The following is a 27,480-nucleotide window of genomic DNA, read 5'->3' as shown; positions in this document are numbered from 1 at the left end:
TGACTGCACTCACTTCTTCCAGTTTATCCCCAGGTCCCTGATCATTTAAGGTTTGCAAGTGACTCACAACAAGAAACCCTGTTGTCCCCAAACTAAGATCCCTTGATATTATTGGCAAATTTCTGTGGCTTTGATAAATTGATGTACAAGGTTATCATTTGGAAAATTGTGCCTGTTTCCAGTGTATTAAGGTTTACCTAAAACAAAAACAACTTTACAAGTATTTGTTGTTGAGCTGAGTCAAGTGACATTGAGGTCAAAGTAGATGAAACCTGCTGCAGAAATGGGAATAATGCTAATTGTTCCAAGGGCTTAAAGTTAAAACTTTTCAAGGTTTTTTCTTGCCCAGTTTACTAGTTTGATAAATTGCTGTTGATAAATCTTTTCAGATTAACTGTTAACCATAGAACGCTTATTTATATATCAGGAAAGGTAGACAGCAAAGATATATTTGCTATTTATCTGCTGGCATTCAGTTTTGAGTGGTTTATCTAACTGAATAAATTGAAATAATGTGAAAAACATAGCTTGAATTTTTTTTAAGATTTATTTTATTGAAAAAGGCAGATTTTACAAAGAGGAGGACAGACAGAAAAAGATTTTCCATCTGCTGATTCATTCCCCAAATGCCCTCAATCATCAGAGCTGAGTCAATATGAAGCCTGGAGCCAGGACCTTCTTCTGGGTCTCCCAAATGAGTGCAGGGCCCCAAGGCTCTGTGCCATCCTGCACTGCTTTCACAAGCCATAAGCAGGGAGCTGGATGGGAAGTGGAGCAACTGGTGCCTATATGGGATGCCAGCACTTGCAGATAGAGGATTACCCAGTTGAGCCATTGTGCCAGTACTGAGAGTTCATTTTTAAAAATTCATACTTTCATACCTAGGAATCTGCATTTAATTGGTTGATATTTGAAGAGTAAACAGTGTCATGAACACCCACATCCCACTTATTCATGCATTGATCAGCTTCAGTGATTATTCACTCCATGTTTTTCCTCTTACAGATTGAAATAAATCATAAATACTATTTCACAGATACTATTTCCAGTTGCATCTAAAAGATAACGACCAAAAGAGTTCATTTGTAATTTAAAATGTACGTTTTCTGCGTATGTCACAATGCCATGATCACAGAGTGGTGCTGTTTGCCTCTTGAATGCTGCTTGTTTCATAGTTTAGCTCTCCAGCTTTGTAATAGCGGTTGTAGATATTTCTTATAGGCAGGGTTCTCCTGTTTGTAGAAAGAAATGTATTATTAATGCAGAATATTTCTGCCCAGATTAATGACCTTTATTTTCAAATTAAGTCCTTACCTTCAAAAAAAGAAATATTACATAGGATTATTAGTTTCAAAAATTATTTTGAAGATTCACTTTATGCGAACATATGGAGAAACATTTTCTTCAAAGGACATCTTTTCTCATACAAATTTTAAATTGTGGTTGCAGGTGGCTAATTAAAAAAAATTAAGCTTAACATTTGCTTTTGGAATTTTTTTTAAAGATTTATTTATTTCTATCCAAAGGAAGATTTACAGAGAGAGAGATACAGAGAGAAAGATCTTCTGTCTGCTGGTTTACTCCCCAAGTGGCTGCAACAGTCAAGAGCTGAGTCATTTTGAAGCCAGGAGCTTCCTCTGGGTCTCCCATGTGGGCACAGGGTCCCAAGAATTTGGGCCATCCTTTACTGCTTTCCCAGACCACAGGCAGGGAGCTGGATGGGAAGTGGAATCAACCAGGACATGAACCTGCATCCATATGGGAGCCTGGCAGTTGTTAGGCAAAGATTTAGCCATGAGGCTTTTACGCCGGGCTCTTGCTTTTGGAATTTAATACAATTAAAAGGCTTGACTCTTTGAGGCTCTTTGAAGTTGAGCATTAGCCACAAAGTAAGGAGCCAGAGAGGAGATTCAGGTAAACTAAATTCTCCATCAGCATAGAGTATCTGTACCTCAAGTATTTCTATGTCACTGTTGTTGTTGTTTGTTTTTTTCTCATGGCTCTAGCCTCATCTTTCTTTCTTTGTTTTTGTTTTGCTTTTATGTTCATCCCCTGTAAAACTGCTCCTTGAACAGAGTCTGCAGCTTTTGTTCTCCAGTATGTCCTCAGGACGTTGGATAACTTCTGGCTCTGTAGCTTGTTGACGGATGGAGTGAATGAATTAATAGATGTGTTTAACACATTAATTGCAGCTTAATTAAATTTTTACCATAGAAAACTTGGGTGGGGGTGGAGAAAGGGACATGATCCCCATTGCTTCTTTGATTGCTTTCTTTCTTGCTTAGGGGAGGAACAGTCTTTGCAAGTTTACTATGGTTGAAACTGGTTTGAAATAGCATCCTTATCAGGAAAAAAAGAGTAGAGATGACTAGAGTAAATTAAGAAGGAGCACGCTACCCCTGCCCAGACAACAAAGCCTGCCCCAGAAGAGATTCTTTTAGAATTCTAAGACAAGCTAGCAGAGCACTTCTTTTTTGGTTGAAAAATGTCAGAGAAATATATTCCCAGTTGTGGTTTTGTGTCTACAGGGCACATTTCAGCGTAGCTGCTGTTTTAATTTATTTGAACTACCTGTCTTGTGCCTTTTTCTACTGTGCAAATGAGGGAAAATGTAGCTTTGCAGCTTAGAATGATCTGTAATAGATTAGGAAATTATACTTTACAAGTGCTATGCTGGTGGCCTCTGAAGGAGCCAGCAAAGTGTTGTACGATCCTTCTGCTGCATATTAGCAGTCAACTGAGTCATTTTGACTAACTGGAAACAGTTCTCCTAGGTCATTTGTAAATTCACATTTCTGAATTGCTGTGCATGAGAGTCACATTGCTGCACCTGCCACCTTTTTTGTTTTGTTTTTTTGTTTGTTTTTTGTTTTGTTAGCAAGGTAGTATAAGCCAAGATACTAAGAGTGCGGCATTTTATATGCAGCAGGTTCCTCTGTCTCACCATGTAGGTCATAAAATTGTGTTGCTTTATCTCATAAATGCAGTGTGTCTACTTCATGATCAGTTTTGGAGGTAGAAGAGTATAGACTCCATTCTTGTTCATAGTGAAGTGGAAGGAGATGGAGAAAAGTGAATGGGGTAAAGTGCATGTGTTTTACAAAGACCTGATACTATAGGTCAGCTGTGCCCCCAAATAAGCCTGCTCTCAGGTAATGTCCAGAGTAAGCTTTAAAAAAAAAATTTAAGATTTATTTTTATTGGAAAGAGAGATATATAGAGAGAAGGGGAAACAGAGAACTGTTTGCTGGTTCACTTCCCAAGTGGCCACAACAGCGGGAGCTGAGCTGTTCTGAAGCCAGGAGCTTTCTCTGGGTCTCCCACATGGATGCTGAGTCCCAAGGCTTTGGGCCCTCCCCTACTGCTTTCCCAGGCCACAAAAGCAGGGAGCCTATATGGGATCTTGGTGTGTACAAGCATTTAGACTACTCATGCCAGACCCTAGAGTAAGCTTTTAACAATAAGGATTTTTAAAAATATATATATAAATCAAGAAAGGCCCTCACTTTCTTTACAGAAGCTTAAGTTGGGAGAACTAGGATGTTTCTGGAATGGCTGTTAATCAGGATTGGGCTCTATGCGGCAGCATTTCCTGGCAGGTGTCTCTCTAGAGAGCCCCTGGGACAAGTGTTTATCTTTAGACCAAGTGAGCTGGCTTGTAGTGGAGACTGCTGCATTTGGATCCCAGAATTTAAGCCTAGAGAGGTGGGATCTAATCAGAAAAAGTAGCACACTAGATATAGATTAGGTGTAAATGTCTGCATTTCCTCACTGAGTTAAATGGATGCCTTCTTGAGGACAGGGAATGACCAGAAGCGATCAGCTATAATCTTGGGAGTAATTGTGGTGTTATTAACTTTAGATAATTATGTTAAATTAAGCTATGAAGTCTGACAGGATGCGAAGCAAATGGTTAAGAGCCAGGCTCAAAAAAAACAAAAAGAGCCCGTCTCACACCATACTAAGTGTGAACGAAAGCTTGGGAGTTGCCAGTTTGATGAGTTGTTGAGACACCTTTTCTGAAATTGGACCAGGGAGGTAAGAAAGGAAGTTTCACCATCTGATTCGTGTATTTGCACTGGAAAACTTAAAGAACAAACAAACAAAAAACAAAAAAACGAATCTGTTGTGTGCCCTTAGATTCTGTTTTCATCATCTGTGGCAAGTCTGCTGTTAAATACTGGTTCCCTAAATGCAAGGTTTATTTCTTCATTGCAGTTAGTCACCAATATTCCTAACTTTTTTCAGTGCAACTTAGTAGAGACTGAGACTCTGGCTCAATGCTTTGGAATTTTGTGAATCTTTGCCCTAAAGAAGAGAGTAGTTGAGTCCTAGGAGGTCTCCGGGGCTGTCGCTCTTGCCATTGTCGCATGTGTGGCCTCCTGGGTTGTTGGTGGCAGCACCACAGCCTTCTGTGCTCCTCACAGTGAAGGGGAGGAAGGGAGTGTCTCTAGCAGGAAGGTGTGAACCCTGAATACCAACCTTAATTTACACAGCATTGAGATTTCAAGGGCTGGAAAGATATTGAATCATTGCAGTGTTCTTATTTCTTTCACTTCAAAGCCATTTTATCATTATATGCATGTGCCTTCGTTACATCAAGCTACAATTTAGAGCTTGGGCCTTTCAATTCATTTTACCAAATTCTGAGCCATACATTTTGTTAATTACAGTGCTGCCTTAGGTTTCCTGCCAGCCACATCCACTCCTGGTTTATATATTCTCTAAAAATATCTTGGACAGACGTGCTGTACTAAGTGATTTCCAAACTGATGGGAGTCAATTGAAATGGGAAAATGCAGAGGTATGCTCACTGTGTGTTCTCTACTCTTACATAATTCATAACACGTTCCACTCAACTACCTGGTTGTTGCTGGGTGTTCTCTGTGCCCACTCGAACAGACGTTCATAGACATTTCCATCATAGCAGCCAAGCGCTGAGTTTAAACAGTGGTCATTGAAGTCAAAAGCATCAGTTAACAGGATGGCGTCCTTCCTGAGGGAAGAAATGAAGTTTTTTAAGTATTTCAGAATGTTCTTTTGAATCTTGTTAGGTTGGGTTAGTGGCTAACACTTAATCTGGGTTGGGATTGAATCGTTACTCATTTCGTGATGAATTCAGGTTTTTGTTTTGTTCTGTAATCTCTTATATATGTGTTCAATATAATGAGAGTTCCTTGAGACCTGTTAACATATCACTGTCTCCTCTCCATTTCCTTTTCTCCAGAGGCAGTCAGTTGCAGTCCCTTAGCTGACGTTTGGGTATTTACCTGAACATCTCCTCGATATCTTCTTGATGTAGTTACTAAGATTTTATTATTATTGGAAAGCCGGATATACAGAGAGGAGGAGAGACAGAGAGGAAGATCTTCCATCCGATGATCCACTCCCCAAGTGAGCTGCAACGGGCCGGTATGCGCCAATCCAATGCCGGAACCAGGAACCTCTTCTGGGTCTCCCACACGGGTGCAGGGTCCCAAAGCCCTGGGCTGTCCTCTCCTGCTTTCCCAGGCCACAAGCAGGGAGCTGGATGGGAAGTGGAGCTGCCGGGATTAGAACCGGTGCCCATATGGGATCCCGGTGCGTTCAAGGCGAGGACTTTTAGCCGCTAGGCCACGCCGCCGGGCCCGATGTAGTTACTTCTTGATGGTTTAGTTTTAGAGATCACCTAGTGGTGAGTAACTATTACAAGGGAGCACGATTTGTTTTTAGCCCAATTCTCCCTGTCTCCACACACTCTCTGCTTGGCCTTCTGGTCTCTTAGTGCAGTTTTCATTTTGTTCAGATCACTAATCAGTGGTAATGTCAGTGACTGTATCATCAAAGTGTCCAAGGTGACTGGGGTGCTGTACCCAGTTTGCCCATTTTCTGACAACCCTTCATTGCCATCTTCAGCTTTCCCACCTGTGTGTTGTCTCTAATCTTGTGACCTCACATCGCTCCTCGTATCCTCCTGCAATTTCAAGGCTCATTATATGCACTCACTCAAAAGTGTATTCAGCAGTGTTTCTTGCCTCGTCATACTAGTTTTGCAAAACCCAGTCGTTGTTATTCTACTGATTTCATGCCACAAGTTTGTAGCTGTGTAGGTTAGAAAAATCAAGCCTGACTGGTGTGCTGAGGGTTGTGGCAGGCCCTGCTCACTTCTTTGCAGTCATTACATTGCTCTAATTTTTTAGGCTTACTTTTTCAGACTTCTCTTCAGTTATGAAATATGCACAGCCCCTCTTTCCCATGTCTCTTTCATGGATGACTTTGTGTCCTATTTCACCGATAAAATGGAGGCAATATTCACAAATTCCCATTCTGGTAGGAAGACAGTGCCTCCTCCCTTCTTAGCTCAGCTCAGTTATTCCCTTTCAGTCCATTCAACCTCTCTTGCTTTGCCTTTTGTATTTGCCTGCTGGAGAACAGTGTTCTAGTAAGGTTGCTCCCTTTCCTCTACCACACCCAAACTCCCCTCTCTGCTGGGTGATTCCCATCAGTATAGAAACATGCTTTTGGGGTGAGCATTGTGGCACATTCCACATCTTATTACCAGTTAATTGTCTTAGCTCCTGTACTTCATATCTGGCTTCCTGCTAATGCAATCCAGGACCCGGGAGGCAGCCGGTGATGGCTCACACACACGGGAGATCACCCACTGACCTGGGAGACCTGGGTGCAGTTTTGGGCTCCCAGCTTCAGACTGGCAGCCATATTTGCAGGCATTTGGGGGATTCAGCCGTGAGTGAAAGGTCTCTTTCTCTCACTGTCACTCTGATTCTTACTCTTGCTCTGTCACTCTGTTGCTATGCCTTTTAAGCAACTGTAAAATAACCATAGTGCTGCTAGTTCCCTGGGGTTCTTTACTGTTGCTTGTCTGCTGAGAGACTCACTATGTGGCCATGTACCCTCCCACTTTCATCTTCCCTCTCCTGTTTGTTGGTTTTGGCTTTTTCAAAACTTGCAGTGTATCTGCTGATGTTTCGGTAGGGCTTCAGGAAGGAAGAAAACTGAATGCATAGGTTGAATAATCACCTGTTCCCCAACTGGCATCTTAGGATCTTTTAAAACTGGGTCTGTTAATGAGCATTGCATAGAGAGCTGGTTCTTGGTGTCACTTGAAATAGAGAGCTGTTGTCCTTCATGTGTCATCACAGAAATCTGAGGGTAGACATGACTAATCAAGGCAGGGAACTATGACACAGAAGCTTTGAAAGCATGGAATCTGTTACATACTTCATTACCCTGCCGTGGTGAGGTTACTTAGGAACCCTAATGTAAGTAAATCAATTTGTGGATGTGATGCTTGTGGAAGCTGGCAACTTGCGTCATTGCTGTCTGTCTTGTCTCGCATTCTGCGTCCCTGGAGCTGCAGTGGGCACTCACAAGTGCTGTTTGCAGATTAAAAAAAAAGAAATACTTGTGGCATGATAAGGTGATCTTTTGTATTTTATCATCGCTACCAGCCAGGACTAGACTTTTTTTTTGCCGTGTGCTTTCAAATGCTGAGCCTTTGAGCGAGTTTGACATACATGGGGCTGAGCGGTGTAGTAGTTAATTATGCTTTTAATAATTTCAATCACTGGAAGCCAGGATGGTTTCTCTATTTAGGGAAAGTAATACTTAGGGAATGATTGTATCAAATGTACTTTGAGCAATTTTTTTGGTCATTTAATTGCAAAGAACATGTTCTGGTCACCAACTATCTGTTAAGAACCTATGTGAAGTCATAAATGGCACATAACAGTAAATTTCTAACAAGTAAGAATTCGGTGTAGTTGTTTTTAACCTAACCAGGAAGTCTTATCTTTTAAATATTTATTTTTATTCTCCTAAGTATAATTGACAGTGAGAATTCTTGGAGGTACTAGAAAAGTCACTTTCCCCCAATATAACAGGCATCATTTTTTGTTTCTTCCCATTGTTTGAGCAGGTTGGACTTCGATTTGCTTTTTAGGTAATCATTTAGATGTATATATGATAATAAGATGAAAGCATTGCATTTGTATTCCATGAGCTTAAATTATCCATTATGTTACATTTAACTATGATTTGCGTAATTGTACAAATCCATATGTGAATTCTTGCTTGAATCTAATAATGATGATGAGGAAGGATTAAAATAAGTTCACTAAACTTCTTGCTAAGAACTTAAATACAGATATCAAAGTCAGGGATTTTATTTATTTATTTATTTTTAGAAATATATTTGAAATAAAGGCAATACTTCCCACTCTGACCTTAATGAACAGGTTAAGACTACAAGTTTGGGTATCACACAGGCCTGAGAGGGTATCTGGCTGTTCCTTTGGCTAATTTTGTGACACCGAGCAAATGAACTTCCAGAAGCCTGAATTTCCTTCCCAGTAAAGGAGGGAGCTTCAAAGTATCCATTTCAAAGGGCCATCAGGACTATACAAGATGATATGTGCCAAGCTCCTGGCACAGTGCCTGGCTGGCACCTCAGTGCCCCTTCCATGTGGGCTATGATTAAGGCTAATATGATTAATGCACAATATTCCTACACTGCAGGAGGCATTGTAGTCCTGTGCCCTAGAAAGTGAGCATGCCCCTGTTGCCTTGGCAGTGTTGGAGACTTGAAGAAGCTAATTTATTCTCAAGCATTTTTATGTCTAATTTTTTCCCATTTTATTCTTTTGTTAAATCCATCATGCTTTATGTTGGCATGATAATACTAGGGCATAAATCTCTGCAGGGCTGTTGTTGCTTTTGCCATCCCTCTCATTAGCAAGGTTTTAGAGACTGAAGTGACCTGTGACAGGGGTTTCTGGAAGCTGCAATGGAGTGAAGGTCTAGCTACTCACCGGATCAGGGGGAACAGGTCCAGGTAGGCTGTTCTCACCATTTCTGCCTGGGCCCCGGACAGGAAACCATCATAGAGAAAGTCTCCTGTGTTATTCAGGATGCCGTGCAGGGCATGGAGGTCACAGAGGCGTTTGAGCACCTGCTGAAGGGCTGGCTCATTCCCTAGCTTCTCCACAGCCTCCTTGAAACTCTTTACAGAGATATAGTAGCAGTGTGCCTGCAAAGATACACAGAGGTGTTAACCACAGAGTTTTGGTTTCCAGCTCCAGGAGCCACACTGGAAACTTTGGCAGGACTGCTGGGAATAGACTTGCTGCAGCCATGTGTTTCCCAGCACACTGACAGCAGCCAACTCCTCTCCTAGCTTCCTCCAGTTCTGGCATAGCTGTTGTTGTGATGGTGTATATGACTGAACGTGTATGTGTGCATGTTGGCGGGGGCTGGCAGACTTTGAAATTTGGCCCCTGGTTTTTCTCATTTTGCCTGGAGCATATTCAAGTAGGTTTGAAAGTGGAGAGGAACATACAGGATCACTGGAGGCTGGCTTGGGGGAAATGGGGGACAGATTCCTTTATTAAGAGACTAACCATGTATTATCTGTTCTGTTCAAGGTGCGGGCAAGGGTGTGCTCACAGGGGTGACAAAGTGGGGGTTCTTGGAATGACATCGGGTGCCGTTCCCCTTCCCCGGGTGCTGCTGAGGCTGCTGGGAGGCCAGGTCTTGTCTCTCCCCTTCTCCCAGATACAGGAAGAAGGAGAAGAAAATGTGGAAACAAAGGTCTCACCAATTTTCCCCTGATCCTGGACCCTTCCCTTCCTAATCCACTATGTAAACATTATCAAAAATAAGTTAAAGAAAAAAGAAAGTGGGGACTTAAGATGTATATGAAATTTATCCCTGCTGCAGTTTAATCTCTTAAGGTAAGCAGTACCGTTATTTAACCCATAGGCAGCTGTCCAGTACAATCAGTTGTTTCAACAGTGCTCAACCATGTGTTTGTTAAGTGACTTCCACCATCAGCCTGATGGGAGCTCCTGTGTCAGATAGGCTCCTTCCTTGGGTCCCTCCTCCCCTCCATAGCCTGGCAACCAAAGAACAAATGCCGGTTCCACAGCAGGATTTCAACTATGCTTTCTCTAGGCCTGAAACCCTTTTAGAATGGTCCATGCCCATCATTTTGAGTATTCTCTCTTGAAACCTCCTGGAGTTCACCAGTACCACCTAAAACAATACTTCTTGGGGAGTTCCATAAAGAGCGTGGGCAGGAGAATATAAACCAGTGTCAACAGACCACATAGAAATCTTGTCCAAGTGCAGATGCTGGGGCGGGGCCTGAGCACATGGATATCTAGCCTAGCAGTAGCTCCCATACTGCTAGGAGGGACTTTAAGTAGCCAGAATTATCGTGTCTTGGGGATTAAAGGAATGCATCTAGGGGAACAGGGATAAGGAAAGGTCATTGCAGGCCAGGGGACCTTCTGGGCAAAGGACTACACTTGGAGCAGGCTGGAGTATGGGGGTACAGCAAGGTGATGAGGGGAACTGTGTAGTGGATGGGAGAACCCACACCTGGTGATGAAGGACTGGGATTGGTACAGCGGGGATTTTATTCCACGAGTTCTAGGGATGACTGTCAGTCTTTGGTAGGATAGTGACCTGATTTTGGTTCTCGTTTGGGAAGAATCTACCTTTCCCAGGCAGGCCTTGACAACTCCACTCTGCCACCCATGAGAGAGACGAAGTTCCTTGCCCAAGGTCACATAGCCAGTAAGTGGGAGCCATGATTCCCCTGAGATGCAGACCTGCTACAGATAGGCTGGCTTCTGAAGAGTGCAGCATTTGCTCCAGGGTTCCTGCACTCTGATGTCTCTCCTGGGCAGAATCTGACTCTACAGGGTCAGATCCCCAAGGGCTCTTCCAGATTCCTTCATCCGATAGAGAGGTTAACACCCAGGGTGAGAAGGGACTTCACATTTCTTCCCTAGTGCTAGCCATTTCTTGCCTCCTTCTTTGTATCAGCTATCGTTCGGTTGAAAACTTCCCTTTGCAAAACTGTCACCATAGCCTTCAGCTGGTTAATCTTAGTTCATCCTTGAAGTTGGGGCCTCTAGGCCTCTTCTCATTCCTCCAGGTGAGCAGAGATGCATCTCTCCTGGGATCCCATAGCAGTCTGTGTTTCCCTGTCACAGTGCTTCCTTGATTGTACCTACATGTAGGCAGTGGCTTCACTGTTGTAACACCTTGCCTAGTGCCTGGTACACAATGGATGCTTAAATATCTTCCAACCAGCTATGACTTATGCACAACACAAAACATGGTGGAAATTGAATCAGACATCCAAGAATTGCCTGAGGGACTAAGGGGAGACTTGACCTGCTTTTCAATCTGGGAGAAAATATTTGAACAACCTGAAGCAAATCCAATAACACTGCCTCATTACCTTTTCCCCTAAGAGCTACCAGCAAGATTGTGTTGGAGTTAAGTCCTTTAATTAAAATGCCCTGGACTGAAGCCTTGGAAGTGAAATGAGGGCACCACACGGGGCTTGGGAACAGGGGCAAAGCTGGGACTATCCCAGCAGGGGGGCCCTTTGAGCCCCAGCTCACCTTAGCTGCTTGGAGGTGTATGACAGTTGTCTGGTTCCAGGCCTCATGTTCGTCAGCCCCAGATTGCGTCAGGGCCTGTAAGTGGTACACTGAATCCTTTGTGAGCCTGAAAGCCAGAAAAAGACCATTCAGCTCTGACCCAGTCATAGCCAACAGAACCGATGGGCTGCCTGGGCTCCCTCAGAGGCACAGTAGTTCCTACCTGTTGGTCCTTTAGATGTGAACCTAGAGTGCAGTGCTCAAGAGATGCTCCTCCTGAGCGCTTTCTCAAGCCACACATTCCCAATCAGCAGTGGGGAAAAACCAGTCCCAGGGAGGTGAGCTGACTTGGCCAGGATTGCACAGCCAGGACTTGAATTTTTTCTTCATTATGCTGTTGTGCAGCAGCCACTGCAGGAGCTGCTCTCCCGTTTTAACTCCCATTGCGTCCTGAGGCCAGTGTTCTCGGGCCTCCCTCTGGCCTGGCTGCCCGTGGGCCTTGCCAGCAAAATGGTTTCTCTTTAACGGCTGGCAACCCTGCCTGCTCCAAGTTCTACCAAGGGATCTAAAACCAGAAAACTAACCCTTGTCCCCAATATCATGTGCCATTTGACTAACCTTTAGTCCCCATTTGTTGTTGTTGTTCCCTGTTTGCCCATCCATGACCCTTGGAATTTGTATACTATACACTCTTTATTAAGCAACATTTACCTTTTTGTAGGTTGTACAAAAGCAAATGTCACATGGAGTTCCAAGCAAAGAGAAACTTAATGGTGCTTTAATTATCCTGGCAGCCTTATTTTCTACTTTCCAACTCTCAGCTAATGTGGCAGCTCTCTGGGCCCTAAGCTTTTAGCAGACTGGCTAGTTGATAGATCCCAGGTGCCTTGAACAGTGCCTGGTGTAGCACAGGCACTTAAAGGTTTGTGGAACAAATCAATGGGCGTCCTAAGTTGCTTGTGATCTGGAAGTCACATTCACCATCCCAGGTCTTCTACAGGCTGGGATAAAGGACCTATGATACACAGGAATGATTTTTTTTTTCTGAGGCAGTTTCTGGTGTTTGCATTTGCAGAGTTGAGAAGGTTTTCTTTCTAGGTAGTATAGTCTGCCTGTCTTGCAGGATGATGTTTATTATTGACAAGGACTTCCCCTTATTCCCAGCCCCCAGCATATCCGGTCATTTCCCATACAAAGTGGATGTTACTTGCTAAATGGCAGAATCGAGGAGTCCTTGGTCTTACCTGTTTCCTTGAAGTCTACTAGACCCTAGGAATAAACCAATTCTATCCATCCTTCTGTATGGTGGTATTTTAAAAATGATTTTTAGATTATAGGATATTTCAACATGTGAATCTTGATTTTTAGTCATATTTGCATTCTGATATATTGCTAGTCACTGTAAGAATCTAAGAATTTACACAATTCCCCTCAGGGCCAGGGAGGCCATGTCCAGTTGGGGAAATGATGGGAATCTCTTCACCTTCCCTCTGCCCCTGGTAGCAGGAGCTAGGATGGTGGACACAGTGGCTGGGGTGGTTTTTAGAAGGGTCTCCACAAATGCCCACTCTCCACCTGCCCTCAGCACCCCTCCATCCCCTGTTGCTTCCACAACCAATTCCTAGAGGTGGCCCCAGAATGGGCAGGGCCTGCCTCCAAGGGCACAGCTGACTTCTCGGCTCCACATGGCTTACCTGGCTGCCACATGTGCCCAGGCTGCTGTGTAGAGCTCTGGGCGGAGGAAGTCAGCTGCCTTCTGTGCTGGGCACCTGGCCAGGTCAGGCAGTGTGAGATATGAGACACACTGGGGGAATGGATGCTGCGACGTGGAACCTGAGAGCCCCTGAGCCTGCAGGTAGCTCTTCACTAGAAACCTAGGGGTGGGGTGGGGTAGAGACAGGTAAGAGGGCAGACTCAGAGAGCCCCAGCACCGCTTACTCCCAGAGCCCTCCTGACTCCCCAGCCCCTGGAAGAGCCTTCTTCCTGGTAATTGCTAGCTCCCTGCAGAGCCCCAAGGCCCTCCTGCTGTGGGGCAGGGCCTACAGCAAGATGTGCTGCAGCAGGTTAGGGAGCTGTGGCCAATACTCTCAGACCTTGAACACACGTCCTGGAAGGTCTGAACAAACAAAACCCTCTGTCAGGATTTCTCTCCCGATTTGGAGATTTGCTCTGACTTGCACAGTGACTATGCGGAAATTAAATTTTCTTAGCTGAAGGAAGGAGAGATGCAAGAATGTTAATACAAAGGCAAGGCGGAGCCCAGTGACTCCAAGTCCTGGGTACAGACAACCCTGGATTCCTGAGCAGCTCCATAAGACCTGTGTGATGCTACCACAGCTTCTCCATTCACCTGAAATGTGCATGGGAGGAGGGGGGAGAAGGGTGGTGGTGATGAGGAGGAATTGAGGCATAGAATATTTGGAAAGTGCTTGGCACATGCAATGATATTCCTTTAGTAATTGGAAAAATAGTCAATATTATATGTCTTTAAAGCCCAAGTATGTGTTATCTGTTATATTTGCCAGTACAGGGAGGAGTCACCTAAGAAAAGGTGAGCATAAGGGGCTTTAGCAACTTCAGGGTCCCAGCACACTAGAGGGGTGAAAAAGCTGCCTGTTGGGAAAAGGCTGACTTGCCCATTTTTTCCTGCCCCTCAGGGGATAACATGTTGGTATGCATACTCATTGCTAAGTTCGAGGGATTCTGCCTGGGCCAAGGTATAGTCCCTGCCCTCAAGAAGCACCTATTTGAATTGAGAAGCAGGGCTAAGAAGGTAATGAAAAAGAGAAGACAATGATAGATCACAATCATTGCTCCAAAGGAAACGTGTTGGCTGAGAGGGCAGCAAGAGCAAAGACCCCCCGGGTGAGAAAGGGGAGATGTGTAGATGTAGTTGGCAGGAAGTTGTTAGAGCAGCACTGACAGGCAGACAGGTTCCAAGGTGTAAGGACCTAGTTGGCCACAGTACAGTCGGGTAGAGAAGTAGAGAGCTGAGTTAGTGATCTTGGTAGGATTGGGACAGTCCCAGGCAGTACTTCCCAACTCCCGCTGCCTTTGTGGACACCACACAGAACCCTCAACCCAGAAGCTCAGTGGTCTCCAGGGATTGGACAGAGCCCCCAGCCAGTCTGGACCTTACCTGGCTACCTGTAAGTAGAGCACTGTGTTCTCACCCTCATAGGTACAGGCGGGCGTCACATTGGTGACCAGGATGGGCAGGCCACTGAGCTGGGAGTAGCCATGCCCACCACAGGCCCTGCGGCACAGCTCAGTTCCCTGGACACAGAAGTCTGATATCATGGCCTTTGACCCTGTGCTTAGCACGTGAAGCTGCAGGAAGAAGAAGGTGGTCAGGAGGCATAGGGGCCCTGGGGTAACAACAATGCTTACCTCTTACTGAGCTTTCACTACATGCTGCACACACCTGTGAAATAGGATGCTTTCTCAGCTCACAACTTTATGGATGCTGAAATGCAGCCAAAAGTCACACGAGTGGGAATGCCACTCTAGAGGCAAATTGGACCAAGGACAACCTGACACTGACCCGTGTCTCTGGAATCTTGGTGAGAGAGTATTGCTTGTCTTGTGCCCACCATCCTCTGGCAGTTTGCTGTCAGGAAGAAGGTTAAGAAAGGTGGCCTGTGTCCACTACCAACCCACAGCTGGAAGTGTGCGATGGTGCTATGGTCTGAGCATGTCCGCTTCCATCTGTGTATGTTGGAATCCTTGCCTTCAAGGGTATGGCATTAGGAGGTGGGGTCTTTGGGCAGTAATTAGGTCGTAAGGATGGAGCTCTTGTGAGTGGGATCAGTGCCCTTTAAATGAAGCCTGAGGGACCCCTTGCCCCACATGAAGACATAGCGCACAGCTGTCCATGACCCAGGAAGCAGCTAGATGCCAAACCTGCCATCCCCTTGGTCTTGGACTTCCTGCCATGCATTACTATGAGAAATAACTTCCTGGTGGTGATAAACTACCAAGGTGATGGCATTCTTTTTCACAGCATTCTGAAAGCAGGACAGAAGGGCTGCTGGGCAGCTGGCCTGAATTCAGTCTTTGGTTCTAGAAAGCCCCTCCTCATCTTTGGAACTTTGAAGTTCTTGTGAGGGAGGCAGGATCCCTTTACCTTCCTATGCTTCAACTTCCTGATCTGTCAAAAGGGGCTGAAAAAGTACCCAGGGTGCAGTTGGAAGGATTAACAAAACAATGCTTATTTAGTACCACATCTGGAGAGATGAAATCTTGGCGTCAGTTAGGTCTACGGTGCTTTCTCTGAGACCCTTGGCCCAGATGTGTTTTGGAGTCAGGATTTTTTTTTTTTTTAAGAAAGGCAAAACAGAGCATTTAAGATGGCATTATAGACAACCTTTGTGGTTGAAAATACAAAATGCAAACTATGTCCATGCTCAACAGAATCAATTAGGCTAGCTCAGGCCACACTACACCACCAGATGAATTCCAAGAGACATACCTTTCTGAGCCTTTTGGGTTTCAAGTGCATAATCAGCGATTGTTGCCGTATGTTCACTATACATTGTATAATTATTTACACTAACAGTTTTGGAGTTCTCTGAACCTACAGAGCAGGGTACAGTCTCCCCAGATACCCTGGAATGTTGGCAGGCATGCTGGATGGTGATGCTTCCCAGTAGGTAGAACAAACTTAACCCCCTTCTCACTCACCCACCCACCAGCAGATGGTAGGTACCTCAGGCAGGAGGGTGAAGTCTAGGTTCAGAATGGACTTATAGGAGTTTTCGAAGAATTCCAAGAGGCCAGTGGCTTGGAAGTGGAAGGCATAACACATGGCCAGCTGAGGAAAGAGTTTCTGCTGCTGTGTCTGGTAGTCTAGGATTTTGACTTCTGGATCACTGAGGAACAAAGAAGCAGAGGACTTAGGAGGCAGTTACTTATCACGCCCACCTGCCCAAGTCTCAGTGTCATAAAGCATTAGGCACCAACAATTCTTCAGAATGTATTACAAAACAGATTTGAGGCTACTGGAACCTCATCTCAAAATAGACATTTAGCCTATCACTTAGCATATATCTCCTATTGGGGTGCCTGGGTTTAAGTCTCAGCTCCAGCATCCTGCTAATTTAGACAGCAGTGATGGCTCAAGTAATTGGCTTCCTGCCACCCACTTGGGAGACCTGGTTTGAATTCCTTGCTCCCGGCTTTGGTTTGGCCAAGTTGCAACCATTGGTAGTAGTTGAGGAGTGAACCAGTGAATGGGAACTCTGTCTTATATCCTGTGCCTCAAAGAAATACAAATAATAATAATTTAAAAACTCAGCATAAATATTCGCATATTTCATTCTGAAAACACCAACCTCCTTGCCTGTGGGTCCTATTCCTCATGGAGAGTCACTAAGTTAAGTGTTGTATTTTCCTAAAGCTCTGAAAATGTCTGAATTCTAACCTGTCTGGTCCCAAGGGCTTGGGGTGAAGGGATAGTGGGACCTTTCCTCTGCCCACACATCTGCTGTGTGCTGGGAGATGTGTCCAGCTGAGACAGCTGGTCCTAGGCTGTGAGCCTGAGTGCAGTGGCACTCCCAGGAAGCAGCTCTCTCTGCCTTGCCACTGCTGTGTCCTTGGTGCCCTAAACTGTCCAGCTTGTCAGGGCCCAGGGTGGCTGTGCACTGAGGGTGAGAAACCTGCAATAACTGGAAGGAACCTGCAGTCTACTCTGTGGAGCAACAGCTCCTCCCCCACCCCATGTAGCCTGCAAATAACCACCCTCAGGACACTGCCCCAGCCCTGGTGAACAGGCTATGGATGCAACAGCATTGGCAGCACCCCATCTTCCCAAGGAGGTCCCCACCCCCTCAGCCCAGGATCCTGAAGCTGAGGATGTGGAGGACGCTCTGGGTCTCAGAGGAAAGGACCAGGGCCCCAGGGCCTGGCATTTCACCTTCAGTGCTGCCCTAATAGTCCACTCTGGTTGCCAAGTTTGTTTTATGGATGGAGAAGCTGCACTGTTTGGCACCTAGGTCTGCTCTCCATTCAGCGCTTGGCCCATCTTGTATGAGACTCTTGCATCTTGCTACTCAAGGGCATGAAATACTATCCAACCCTTCAAGATTTGATGTTCTCAAGTTCACACCTATGGGAAATAGGTGAGAAAACGGGCCCACTGAGGGCAGATGATTTGTCCAAGACCGGTCAGCAGGGCTGGGATGAGACCAGTCAGGATGAAATGTCAGCCTGTTCTCAGTACCACAATTCAATTATGCAGCCTCCCTCAGACAGTAGCTCAGCGAGGGTTAAAAGAAACCTAAGAGATCCCATCAACAGTCGGATGGATGCAGGACCCTGCTCTGGCACAGCTGGGTGGGAGGGGCGTCAGGGAGCAGGAAGGAGCTAAGTCTGCTTGGGTCCAGCCCCTGGGTGTCCCTTGCCTGGGCCGGAGAAGGCCTTGGTGGCGTATGACCGAGTAACGCATGGCGATGACACAAGCCTTCTGCAGTGGAGGTAGGATCGAGGTCAACAGCAGGTTCACCCGTGTCACCACCATGCCAAGATAATTGCTCTGTGCTGTCCCACGCTTGACGTAGGTGCCATCTGGCAAGACCTGTGTTGAACAAGGATAGGTGTTAGGTTTGAACCAGACATAGGTTGTCCCACTTCCTGAACTGTCTCCACACCCTGCAGGGATCGCTATACTCCTCACCTTGCCTTTTAATAGCAGACGGCGGCAGTCACTTGGGTGATAGGTCTGGCCAATGGATCGTGAAACCCTTCTGTGTTTATTGGCACTTCCCCATATGTCCTGGTACACTCTGACTTCCCCACAACCCACACCTAAAAGGCTAACACCTGGCAAAATGGAGACCCCTTAGTCTTCAGTCAACACTCTGGTTGGCTAGTGTCTGTTTAGCACTGGGCCATGGCCAGGCCTCGCCATGGATGAGTGATATCCTATTACTCTTGGCCCCATACCTCCTCTGGGATGGCCTTGCCCCTAATCCCACAATTACCCTGACTCCCCATGTGATAAGCATTTATGCCAGAGAGACCTGAAGCTCAGAAAGGCAAAGTGACTCGCCCAGTCACACACTGCACTTCACCTGTGGTTTGATCCCTATATGTGGCCAAGCTCAGCCCTATGCAGGAGATTTCAGAGCCAGCATCAGCTGCCTCCCCAGGACTTTTACCTCTGCAAAGCGACTCAGCATGTTTTCCCTGGGGATTCGAACATGATCCATTTTCAGGAAACCATTGTCCATTTGTTGAAAGCCCATCTTGGGTCCGATGTCCCCAGTGGTAATGCCTAGAAGGAGACAGAGATGAAAATGTCCATCAGCTGAGTGCTTGCACCGAGTGAGGCACTGCATACACATTCCAAGCCCACAGCAGCCTGTGGCACTGGGCTTAAGCACATCAGGTTTGTAGGTGAGCAAGCTGAGGTCAGACAGATGCTGACTTTGCTCAAGTTTACCCAGTCAGCACTAGGTCTGTCCAATTGGATCCCACCCGGCCTGTGGGACATGTTCCCAGCTTCTCCTGTGGACTGCTGAGTGCCTACTGGGATCTCTGCCTGGCAGGAATCCTCAAGGAGTAGCATGAGTTTACCTGGCAGTGGAGTGTGGTCCTGGAGGCTCCGGAGAGGCACAATGAAGGCATGCATGCCCCGCTGAGCCCCTGAGCAGGTGAGCTGGGCCAGGACCAGAGCATGCGTGGCTGAGAGCCCCACTGAGAACACAAAGATGAAAGATCTGTCACAGCAAGGCCTGTGTGCCACTGTCCCCAACCCATCCCTCCCAGGGCAGAGGTCACTGAGAGATACCTTTAGGTTCTTGAAAAGTTGCTAGTAACAATGAGGGGGAATTTGTCCCCAGAGAACCAGATTTTTCGCAAAGACACTATGATATGAGCAAGCTTCAAAAAATATGTTCTGTTCCTCCTAAACTATTTTTTTAAAAGATTTATTTATTGGAAAGGCAGATATACAGAGAGGAGGAATGACAGAGAGGAAGATCTTCCATCCGATGGTTCACTCCCTGAACAGCCGCAATGGTTGGAGTTGAGCCAATCTGAAGCCAGGAGCCTCTTCCGGGTCTCCCACGTGGGTGCAGGGTCCCAAGGCTTTGGGCTGTCCTTGACTACTTTCCCAGGCCACAAGCGGGGAGCTGGATGGGAAGTGGAGCTGCTGGGATTAGAACCAGTGCTTATTTGGGATCCCAGCGCGTTCAAGGCGAGGACATTAACCATTATGCTATCACGCTGGGCCCTCCTCCTAAACTATTAATGAATCAACTACTCTGTCATCAGCCCCATTGTAGTGAATACAGACAATTGCCATTGATTAAAATCCAAGTGGTGTTACACCTTGTAATATTGTCTTCTGGTTTCACAGGGCAGATGGGATGAATTCCATTTCCAGATGAGGCAGCTAGAGCTCCCAGGGCCATACACTAAAGGTCACTGGCCCAAAAGTGGGCAGAACTGGAATCTGAATCTTGGTCAGCCTGATCTTTTTCTTTACTTTCTTTTTCTTGTTGTATACATTATATTTTTGATAATTTTTACATATTTGATTAGGATGTGAAGGGTCAAGGGCTACAGGAAAGTGGGTAAGACCATTGTTTTCACATTCTCTTCTTTCCTTCCTGTATCTGGGGAGAAGAGGAGAGATAAGGAGAGAAGCCACACCCAGCCTCCCTACCATCCCAGGGTCCCCAATGTGCGGCATGCTCCAAAGGTTCTGCTCAAGTGGTTTTGATAGTTCAACAGTTCTCAATTGCTGCCAAGCCCGCCACTCCAATCATAATGAAATCTCTCCAGAATCCTCTGGCTGACATAGTCCACTTTAGCATCTCCACTTGCCCAGATTTTCACTGCCAATACTTGACTGGGGTAGTTGATTGATCTGTTCTGTTCTCCATCCTCTGTTCTGGTACCAGGTGTCCTCTGCAATTACCAATGGGACTGCCATGTCTTCCATGTGCTTCTGGATATGCTGTCCACTGCTCGGACTAGGCCACTGAGGAGGCCCAGCTCTGACACATGCACTCCACAGTCAGATGATGGAACCTGCAATTTTCTCTATGGTTGGAGTTCTGAGTTCAGCAGTTTGGTTGTGGGGACTCCCAAAGAAACTTCATCTGAGGTGATCCCAGACCAGATTCTTGTGTGTGTTTGCCAATACAGGGTCTGGCCCTCACACACAAACCAGTGGGAGTTGTAGTCTAGTCTGAGCGACCCGCAATAACCCCACCAGGCCCACCCCCTGCCCTCATTCCTGTGCTTGCCAGTATGTACAGCAGACTGGTCCAGTCTAAGCCTAGTTCAACCCAACCAGCCCCACTATCCAGCCCATACACATGCCTGTGGGTGCCACTCTCTGTCCTGCCAACAGCTGCCCCAGTGCTGGTTCTCATGCTTAACAGTGGGATTAGCAACCCAAGAGGGAGGTGCCCACTATTTCCTTATTGGCCTATTCCCACTCCTGGATTTTGCACTCTCCAGGTGGTTACTGCAGTTTAACTCGACAGTTTGTCCCCATGCCAGCATCTGCCAGCTGATGCTGTGGCAAAGCCCAACAAACCCACACCCACTCTGTCTTATGCATGTACCAGTAGGTACAGTCCACCTAGCCTGGATTGTCCCCAGTCCAACTTCTTTTTCTTTTCTTTTTTAACAAATGCATTTATTTGAAAGGTAGAGCAATAGACATGGAGAGACAGAAGCAGAGATCTTCCATCTGCTGGTTTACTCCCCTAAATGGCCGCTCAACTAGAGTTGGTTCCAGGTTGAAGCCAGGAGCCAGGGATTTCATTTAAATCTCCCATGTTGGAGGCATGTGTAAACCATCTTTCATTGCCAAGTGCATTAGCAGAGAGCTGGACCTGCAGCAAAGTAGCCTGGACTCGAACCAGAGCTCCAGTGTGGGACATCACCTTCTCAGAAGGTTGTATAGCTTGCTGGCCCCACACCTGATGTTAATGGCTGATTTTGATGTGCAAGGTCAGTGTTGTAGTTAAGACACCGGTTAGAATGCCCAAATTATTTCAAGTGCCCGGGGTCAAAACCCTCTATGACTCCTTACTCTAGCTTCCTACTGATGTGTCCCTTGGGAGCCAACAGATGACTAACATGGTTGGGTCCCTGCCACACACATGAGAATGCTTGTCTAAACCAGCCCCAACTGTTGTGAGCATTTGCGGAGGGACCCAGCACATGTGAGATTGATCTCTCTCTCTCTGTCTCTCTCTCCTCCCCTCCTCTCCCTCTTGGTCTCTCTGCCTTTCAAATAAATAAAAAAACTGATCTGATGGTCATTTTGCCTCTCTCATGTTTCTCACTTATTCTTCCTGTCTTGCCCTTCTTTCTGCTTGTTTTTCCACCATCTTTGTCATCACTCTGCTTGTTTTGTGTTGGGACTCTTTATACTTGTATTTATTTTTTTCCACATAAGCCATTCCCTGACTGGGTCTCCATGTGCCATGTAGTGTATTCCTAAGTTCAAGGCAGGGGACCTTGATGGGACCTCTTTCTTAGAACTTGGCATGTCATTGAACTTCAGGGATGTTTGGTGCGGTTGCAACTTGGTGGCCAGAGACCGACACAGTGCAGGTGTCCTGATTGGCACAGAAGGTAGCAGAGGCTGTCTGAGTTCCTGGCAGCGTTGGAAGCTTTGCTCCCTATTGTGGCTGGAGGCAAGTCTAACCCATGACTCAGGAAGTAAGAGTAACTAGGGTTGTATCTGGACCTAGGCTAAGTGTTTGTATATGACTGTGTTGTACCCATGACTCTGTGTGTGTGTGTGTGTGTGTGTGTGTGTGTACCTATCTACCTATCCCTCATCTTCCGAAGGTTGGCTTGGTTCCCTTATCTACTGCAGGATCCCCTGGGGCGTTGTCTCAGCCATTCACCTAATGAAATTCTTCACATTCCCCCCTCCACACACAGGTCATCCAGCCCATTTGACAGAGTAACAGGCAGGTGAATTGATGTGTCCAGCATCCCCAGCCCAGAACAGGAAACCAACAGTAGCCAATGCTACTGTGCCCTCTGATTTTGCTCATCTTGGGAATAGATGGGGAAGCAGGATGGAGGGATACTCACGGTCGCCAGGCCACCATTTGGTGGCAGTAACTGTGGGGCTGTGGATCACAAACTCCTGGGTTGCTGCATCATAGATCGCTTCAGTCTCCAGGCCTTGAAGGTATGTCCCTTGGGATCAAGGAGAGGCATTAGATATGGGGCCCAGACAGAGTTCTTCCAGGTGAGTTTGGAACCCTGAGGCAGCCGTGTGTTATGGACTGGGCCCAATTCCCAACTGCACTTGTAGGAATTTTTTTTTCTTCCATCTGTGGCCTTGGTGGGGACACACAGCTCCCTCTACCAGCCCTTGGCAGGGTGATGCTAATGTTTCCAGAAGGAGTCACCTGCCCTATTGGTAACTCAAAAAGTACATGGAAAAGGGAGCAAACAGGTAAGATTATCTTGGTACAAAAATATTTTTAAGTCCATGAAAAGTACATGAAGAATGCATTTTGTGAAAAAGCTGTGCATGGATTGCAATGATTTTGTTTGCCTCAAGATAAACTTTGTTAATCTCGTTTTTCCAGACACTTGGAAGTATTCTTATACAGTATGTTTTGCACAAATTAGAAAAGGCCACCCCTTCCACAAGACCCTTGACTGCCATCTGCTGGCATGCTTTCATCTTAAATATATGGATCTGGAAATACAGGCCTGCAAATCTGAGATGTGAATGGATGCTCTGGAGTTGTACAGTGCACAACCTGGAGACCACATGCAGCAACCCTGGCTCACCGTGCCCCAGTTCTGTTTGCGCATATGTTATGATGATCTGGTAGTTCCTGCACAGTGGACCCCATTTGGCAATCTGTTCCTCTGAGCCCAGGCTCTTGAGGGCGTTCATGAAGACTTGCTGTAAGTTTAAGTTCAGATCTTCAGAAAGAGCTCTGTGGAGGAGAGATGCTATAGTTGAGGGTTCAGAATGGAGGACAGAAGGGGCTCCTAGCATTCTGCTTCTGTTGGGGAAAATGGCTCTAATGGCTATCGGGGCTGGGGGTAGGGGATTCCCAGTGATCTCTGGCAGGGGGCTGCCCCAGAAGTGAGCACCTCTGAGCATAGTATAATTCAAGACCCTCTTGCAACCAGCCCAGGCGCTGTGCTATCTTCTGTAGATGACATCTCTTCCGCGTGGCAGCCTCGTAAAGCTCATTCCGGTTCATGAAATAGTTGTCCTTACGGCTAAACTGCGGGTCACTGCAGATGATATCCTCTGCAGGGGAAGAGAACAGTGAGGTCATTTTATAGAAGAGACAACCGAGGCCCAGATGTGTTGCCTTGGACTGGTCCATCCCTCAGATAGGAGCAGGGAATACTGATATTGCTAGCAAGTGGGACCTCAAGAGCAAAGGGTGTTGTTTGAAGATGTAAAGGACTCTTCTTCCCACAAAAGCTCAGGTACCCCATGCCCCAGCCTCCTCTTACCCACTTTCCTTCGGAGTGCAGTGTTCTGGGCACCCCCATCAAGGATGTTGGTGAGCCGTTCCACATTGAAGGACTGCACACGCCGCTCGCTCTGAATGTCGGGATGCATGTTCCTGCTCCATGTGTCGCTCAGTGATACCCGGTGTATTGGGCTGCCCATCTTGTCCTGAGTAGGCCTGGTTTCTGAGCAAAGACACTTCTGGTCTGGCTGTTCTGAAGATCAGCTCCCAGCAGTTGGGTGATGCCAAGTACCTTTGTGCAAGAAGAACTGTCCTGGGCTATGTTTTAGTTGGGAGGTGCTCAGGGAAGGAAAACAGCCCTCATTAAAAAGGGCTGGTGGCCAGTGATCTTGTGGCTCAGTGGGTTAAGCCACTGCTTGTGACACTCAGAGCCTATATTGAAGCACTTGTTCAAGTTCTAGCTGCTCTGCTTCTGACTCCCTGAAAATGCACCAGAGAAAACAGCAGAGGGTGGCCCAAGTACATAGGAACCCGCTCCCCATGTGGGAGATTTGCATGGAGTTGCAGACTTCTTGTTCAGCTCCAGGCATTGAGGGCATCTAAGGTGACCAGCAGGAGGAAGATATCTCCCTTGTTACTCTGCCTTTCCAATAAATACATTTTTAAAAGAAAATTTTATTTATTTTTATTTGATAAAGCAAGTATACAGAGAGAGAGGAGAGATAGAGAAATCCCCAAATGACAATAGTGGCCAGAGCTGTGTTTATTTGGAGCCAGGAACCTCTTCTGTGTCTCCCATATGGGTGCAGGGACTCAAGGACTCGAGCCATCCTCCAGTACTTTCCCAGTCCACAGGTGGAAAGCCAGATCAGAAGTGGAGTTGCCAGGACACCAACTTGCATCCATATAGGATGTTGGTGTTTCTAAGTAAAGGATTAGCTTGTGCCATGGTGCCAAAGAAAAGTGGCTGCTGAGGCCCTGGCTCCAGGATTCAGTCAGCACTATGTCTGAGCCCTGTGGTACTGCAACTTGGGAGAAGAAGCCAGCTGCTTGACTGTGCTGTGTTTTCTAGAGACCCCTGGGTTTCTCCCTCAGCCAAGATGGGTCCTGTTCCTTCATGACAAACCCTTGGTCTCTTTGAGGCCCCCAGTGCTCCATAGCCAGGAAGCCCCCAGGTACAGCCCATTGTATTTTGTAAGTCTCCCCAACCTGCCTGCTCCTAGGCTGCCATACCTCTCATGGTCTTGGCATCTGTGTTTATTCTCTCAGCCACTAGGATGAACACTTTAACCACAAATCACGTGCTTTCCCTTCCCACTTTGATATTTACTCCTGGTGCCCTCTGTCCCTGGCACGCCACCTGCCCACTGACCTTGGCCACTGTCCTGAACCTGGCCTCCTCCCACTCTTCTCCTACCCTTTGATCTCTCTGACTTTATTCTAAAAAAGTGTACCTCTCTGGTGCTCCTTAAGCATCCCAGCTTCCCAGAGCCCTTCTCCTGTGAAACCCTCCTAACTGCAGCACCCTTCTGTGGTCCTAACTGTAAGCTATTACAGCTGGAGGCAAGTCCCTGCCCCAAGGCTGTGACTTCCTAGGAGGTTAGCTCTGCTTTTCCTTGAGTGCCTAGAGCCTGGCTGGCAGTAAACAAGAGGCCACCTCCCTGCAGACTGCCTCTTTTCACTCCCTTTCTTCCTCTGACAGCACCTAAGGGTGCTGCTTTGCTTACCATTTTGCAGAGGGTACTTGCTCAGCTTGTATGGTGGCAGTAAGCTTCCCAACAATGCTTCTGCAGGATGGGGCCCCACAGGGCTGCCGGCTGGATTCCTTTGGGACCACCTGTTCTCACTGCTTCCTGCCAGGGCTGTGCTCCTCCAACCTTCACTGCTCCTGGCTGTCCCAGACTTAGGCCTCCCTCCCCCACCAGCCTTTGCTGGAGATAAGTTCTTAGCCCAGAGCACTCTGGCTCTCCCAACTTCACCTCTCTGAGGCACTTCTGATACCTCTTTTTTCTTTTTCTTTTTCTTTCCTTTTCTTTCTTTCTTTCTTTTACATTAATTTATTTGAAAGGCAAAGTTACAGAGACATAGATCTTGTCTGCTGGTTCATGCCCTAAATGACTACAACAACCAGGATTGATCCAAACTGAAGCCAGGAGCCAGGAGCCAGGAGCCAGGCACTTCATCTGGGTCTCCACTGTGAGTAGTGGGGCCCAATTACTTGATCCATCTTCCACTGCTTTCCCAGGCACATCATCAGGGAGCTGTTTCAGAAGTGGAGCAACTAGATCTTTATGGTATGCTGGTGTTGGTGTTGCTGGCTGTGGCCTAACTACCTCACAGTGCCAGCTCCTAACACCTCTCTAAGGTCCCAGGCTTCATCACTCTGCTCTTTTTCTCTCTCTCCTCCTAACAAGCAAGGGAACAAACTCATCTCATTGTTCGGGTTTTGTGTATTGGTTCCCCCTCCCCCCAACACTAAGACAGAGGATACAAAGGAGTGCAGGGACCTTTGTCACCTGCATGCAGGGGTGTTAACACTTAGGGCAGAGCCTGTCCTGCAGGAAACCCTGGTAAATGTGTGGACAAAAGAAAGTGGTTTCCTGAGGCACTGGGAACTTCCTGGAGGGTCCTATCCTTGGGATTTCCCTCTGCCCTGTGGCCGGGTTTGGAGACTCACCTCTGTCTTGTGCCAGTGTCGGTCTAGGCCTGAGCTGTCCTCTCCCAGGCTGTAGGCTCGTGGCCCATCCCCTTTCTCCTCCCCTAGAGGGGTGGGACGTGGAACTCTGACAGCTCTGGCTGGCTGTCAGCAGGCCAGAAGGCTGATGACTTTTTCCCCTTCTTAGTTCCCTGGGCATGCGTGCTGTGCCCTGCCCAGGCACCTTTGCTATCCTTAGAGGCATCTCCTGGGATAAAGCCCTCCAGTCTCAGCATGGTGGCTCCCTAGAGAGCACTGGCACCAGCAGTGGCACATCCAAAGGAAACCCCAGTTGTCCTTCCCAGACTTTTCTGAAGGTAAAAGCTGTGGTGCCTGCAGGGACTCAAGCTGTGTGTGAAGGGCTCTTTTAGGGGACTGGTTTTCCTCTCTTCCTCTGTTGCTGAGCTCAGTGTTAATGTTTTCACATGTTTGCACACCCTGCCTGGCATTTCTGGTATCAGTCATGTGTGAAGCATCTGCTATGCCAGTGGAGTGGGGAGGGGGGAATGGGTGCTCAGAAGTTTACCCACTAACATGGGTAACAACCTTGGAAAGGAGGATCCAGCTCCCCATTAGAGAAAAAAAAAAAAAAAAAGCTTTGTTTGAAAGGCAGAGTGATACAGGGATATATATAAAACAATGGCTGGGGCCGGACCAGGCAAAAGCCAGGAGCCTGCTATTCTTTCTAAGTTTTCTATGTGAGTGGCAGGGATTCAGGTGCTCAAGCCATCATCTGTTGCTCTAAGGTGCATTAGCTGGGAATTATTTTGGAAGGACAGGAGCCAGGACTCAGATCAGCTTTCTGGTAGGGGATACAGGCATTGTAAGCAGTGGCTTAGCTTGCTGCACCACAATGCCTACCTCACAGCTGCCCATTTCACAAATAAGGAAATGAGCTCAGACAGGTGATGCTGTTTGGCTTCCTTTGCACAGTAAGTAAATTTCAGAACCAGGTCTC

The 27,480-nt window shown here is 46.8% G+C and overlaps 1 protein-coding gene across 1 annotated transcript; it reads right to left on the bottom strand.

Moving 5' to 3' along the window:
* Window positions 1-550: 550 nt before the first annotated feature.
* ACOX2 (acyl-CoA oxidase 2) lies at window positions 551-26,614 on the bottom strand. Its single transcript, XM_058678772.1, has 15 exons — window positions 26,505-26,614; window positions 23,868-24,119; window positions 23,493-23,655; window positions 23,181-23,332; window positions 22,467-22,574; window positions 18,972-19,091; window positions 18,554-18,669; window positions 17,798-17,970; window positions 16,105-16,267; window positions 14,536-14,726; window positions 13,091-13,270; window positions 11,418-11,523; window positions 8,811-9,028; window positions 4,864-4,996; window positions 551-1,232 (listed from the first exon to the last, which is right to left on the bottom strand). The coding sequence occupies exons 2-15, from the start codon at window positions 24,025-24,027 to the stop codon at window positions 1,170-1,172; spliced, it is 2,046 nt and encodes a 681-aa protein (XP_058534755.1). The 5' UTR covers window positions 24,028-24,119; window positions 26,505-26,614; the 3' UTR covers window positions 551-1,169.
* Window positions 26,615-27,480: the final 866 nt, after the last annotated feature.

The sequence above is a fragment of the Ochotona princeps genome, chromosome 21 (assembly GCF_030435755.1).
Source record: "Ochotona princeps isolate mOchPri1 chromosome 21, mOchPri1.hap1, whole genome shotgun sequence".
NCBI classification, from domain to species: Eukaryota; Metazoa; Chordata; class Mammalia; order Lagomorpha; family Ochotonidae; genus Ochotona; species Ochotona princeps.
Note: the sequence above shows the minus strand (reverse complement) of the source record. Positions and strands in the feature narration are given on the sequence as shown.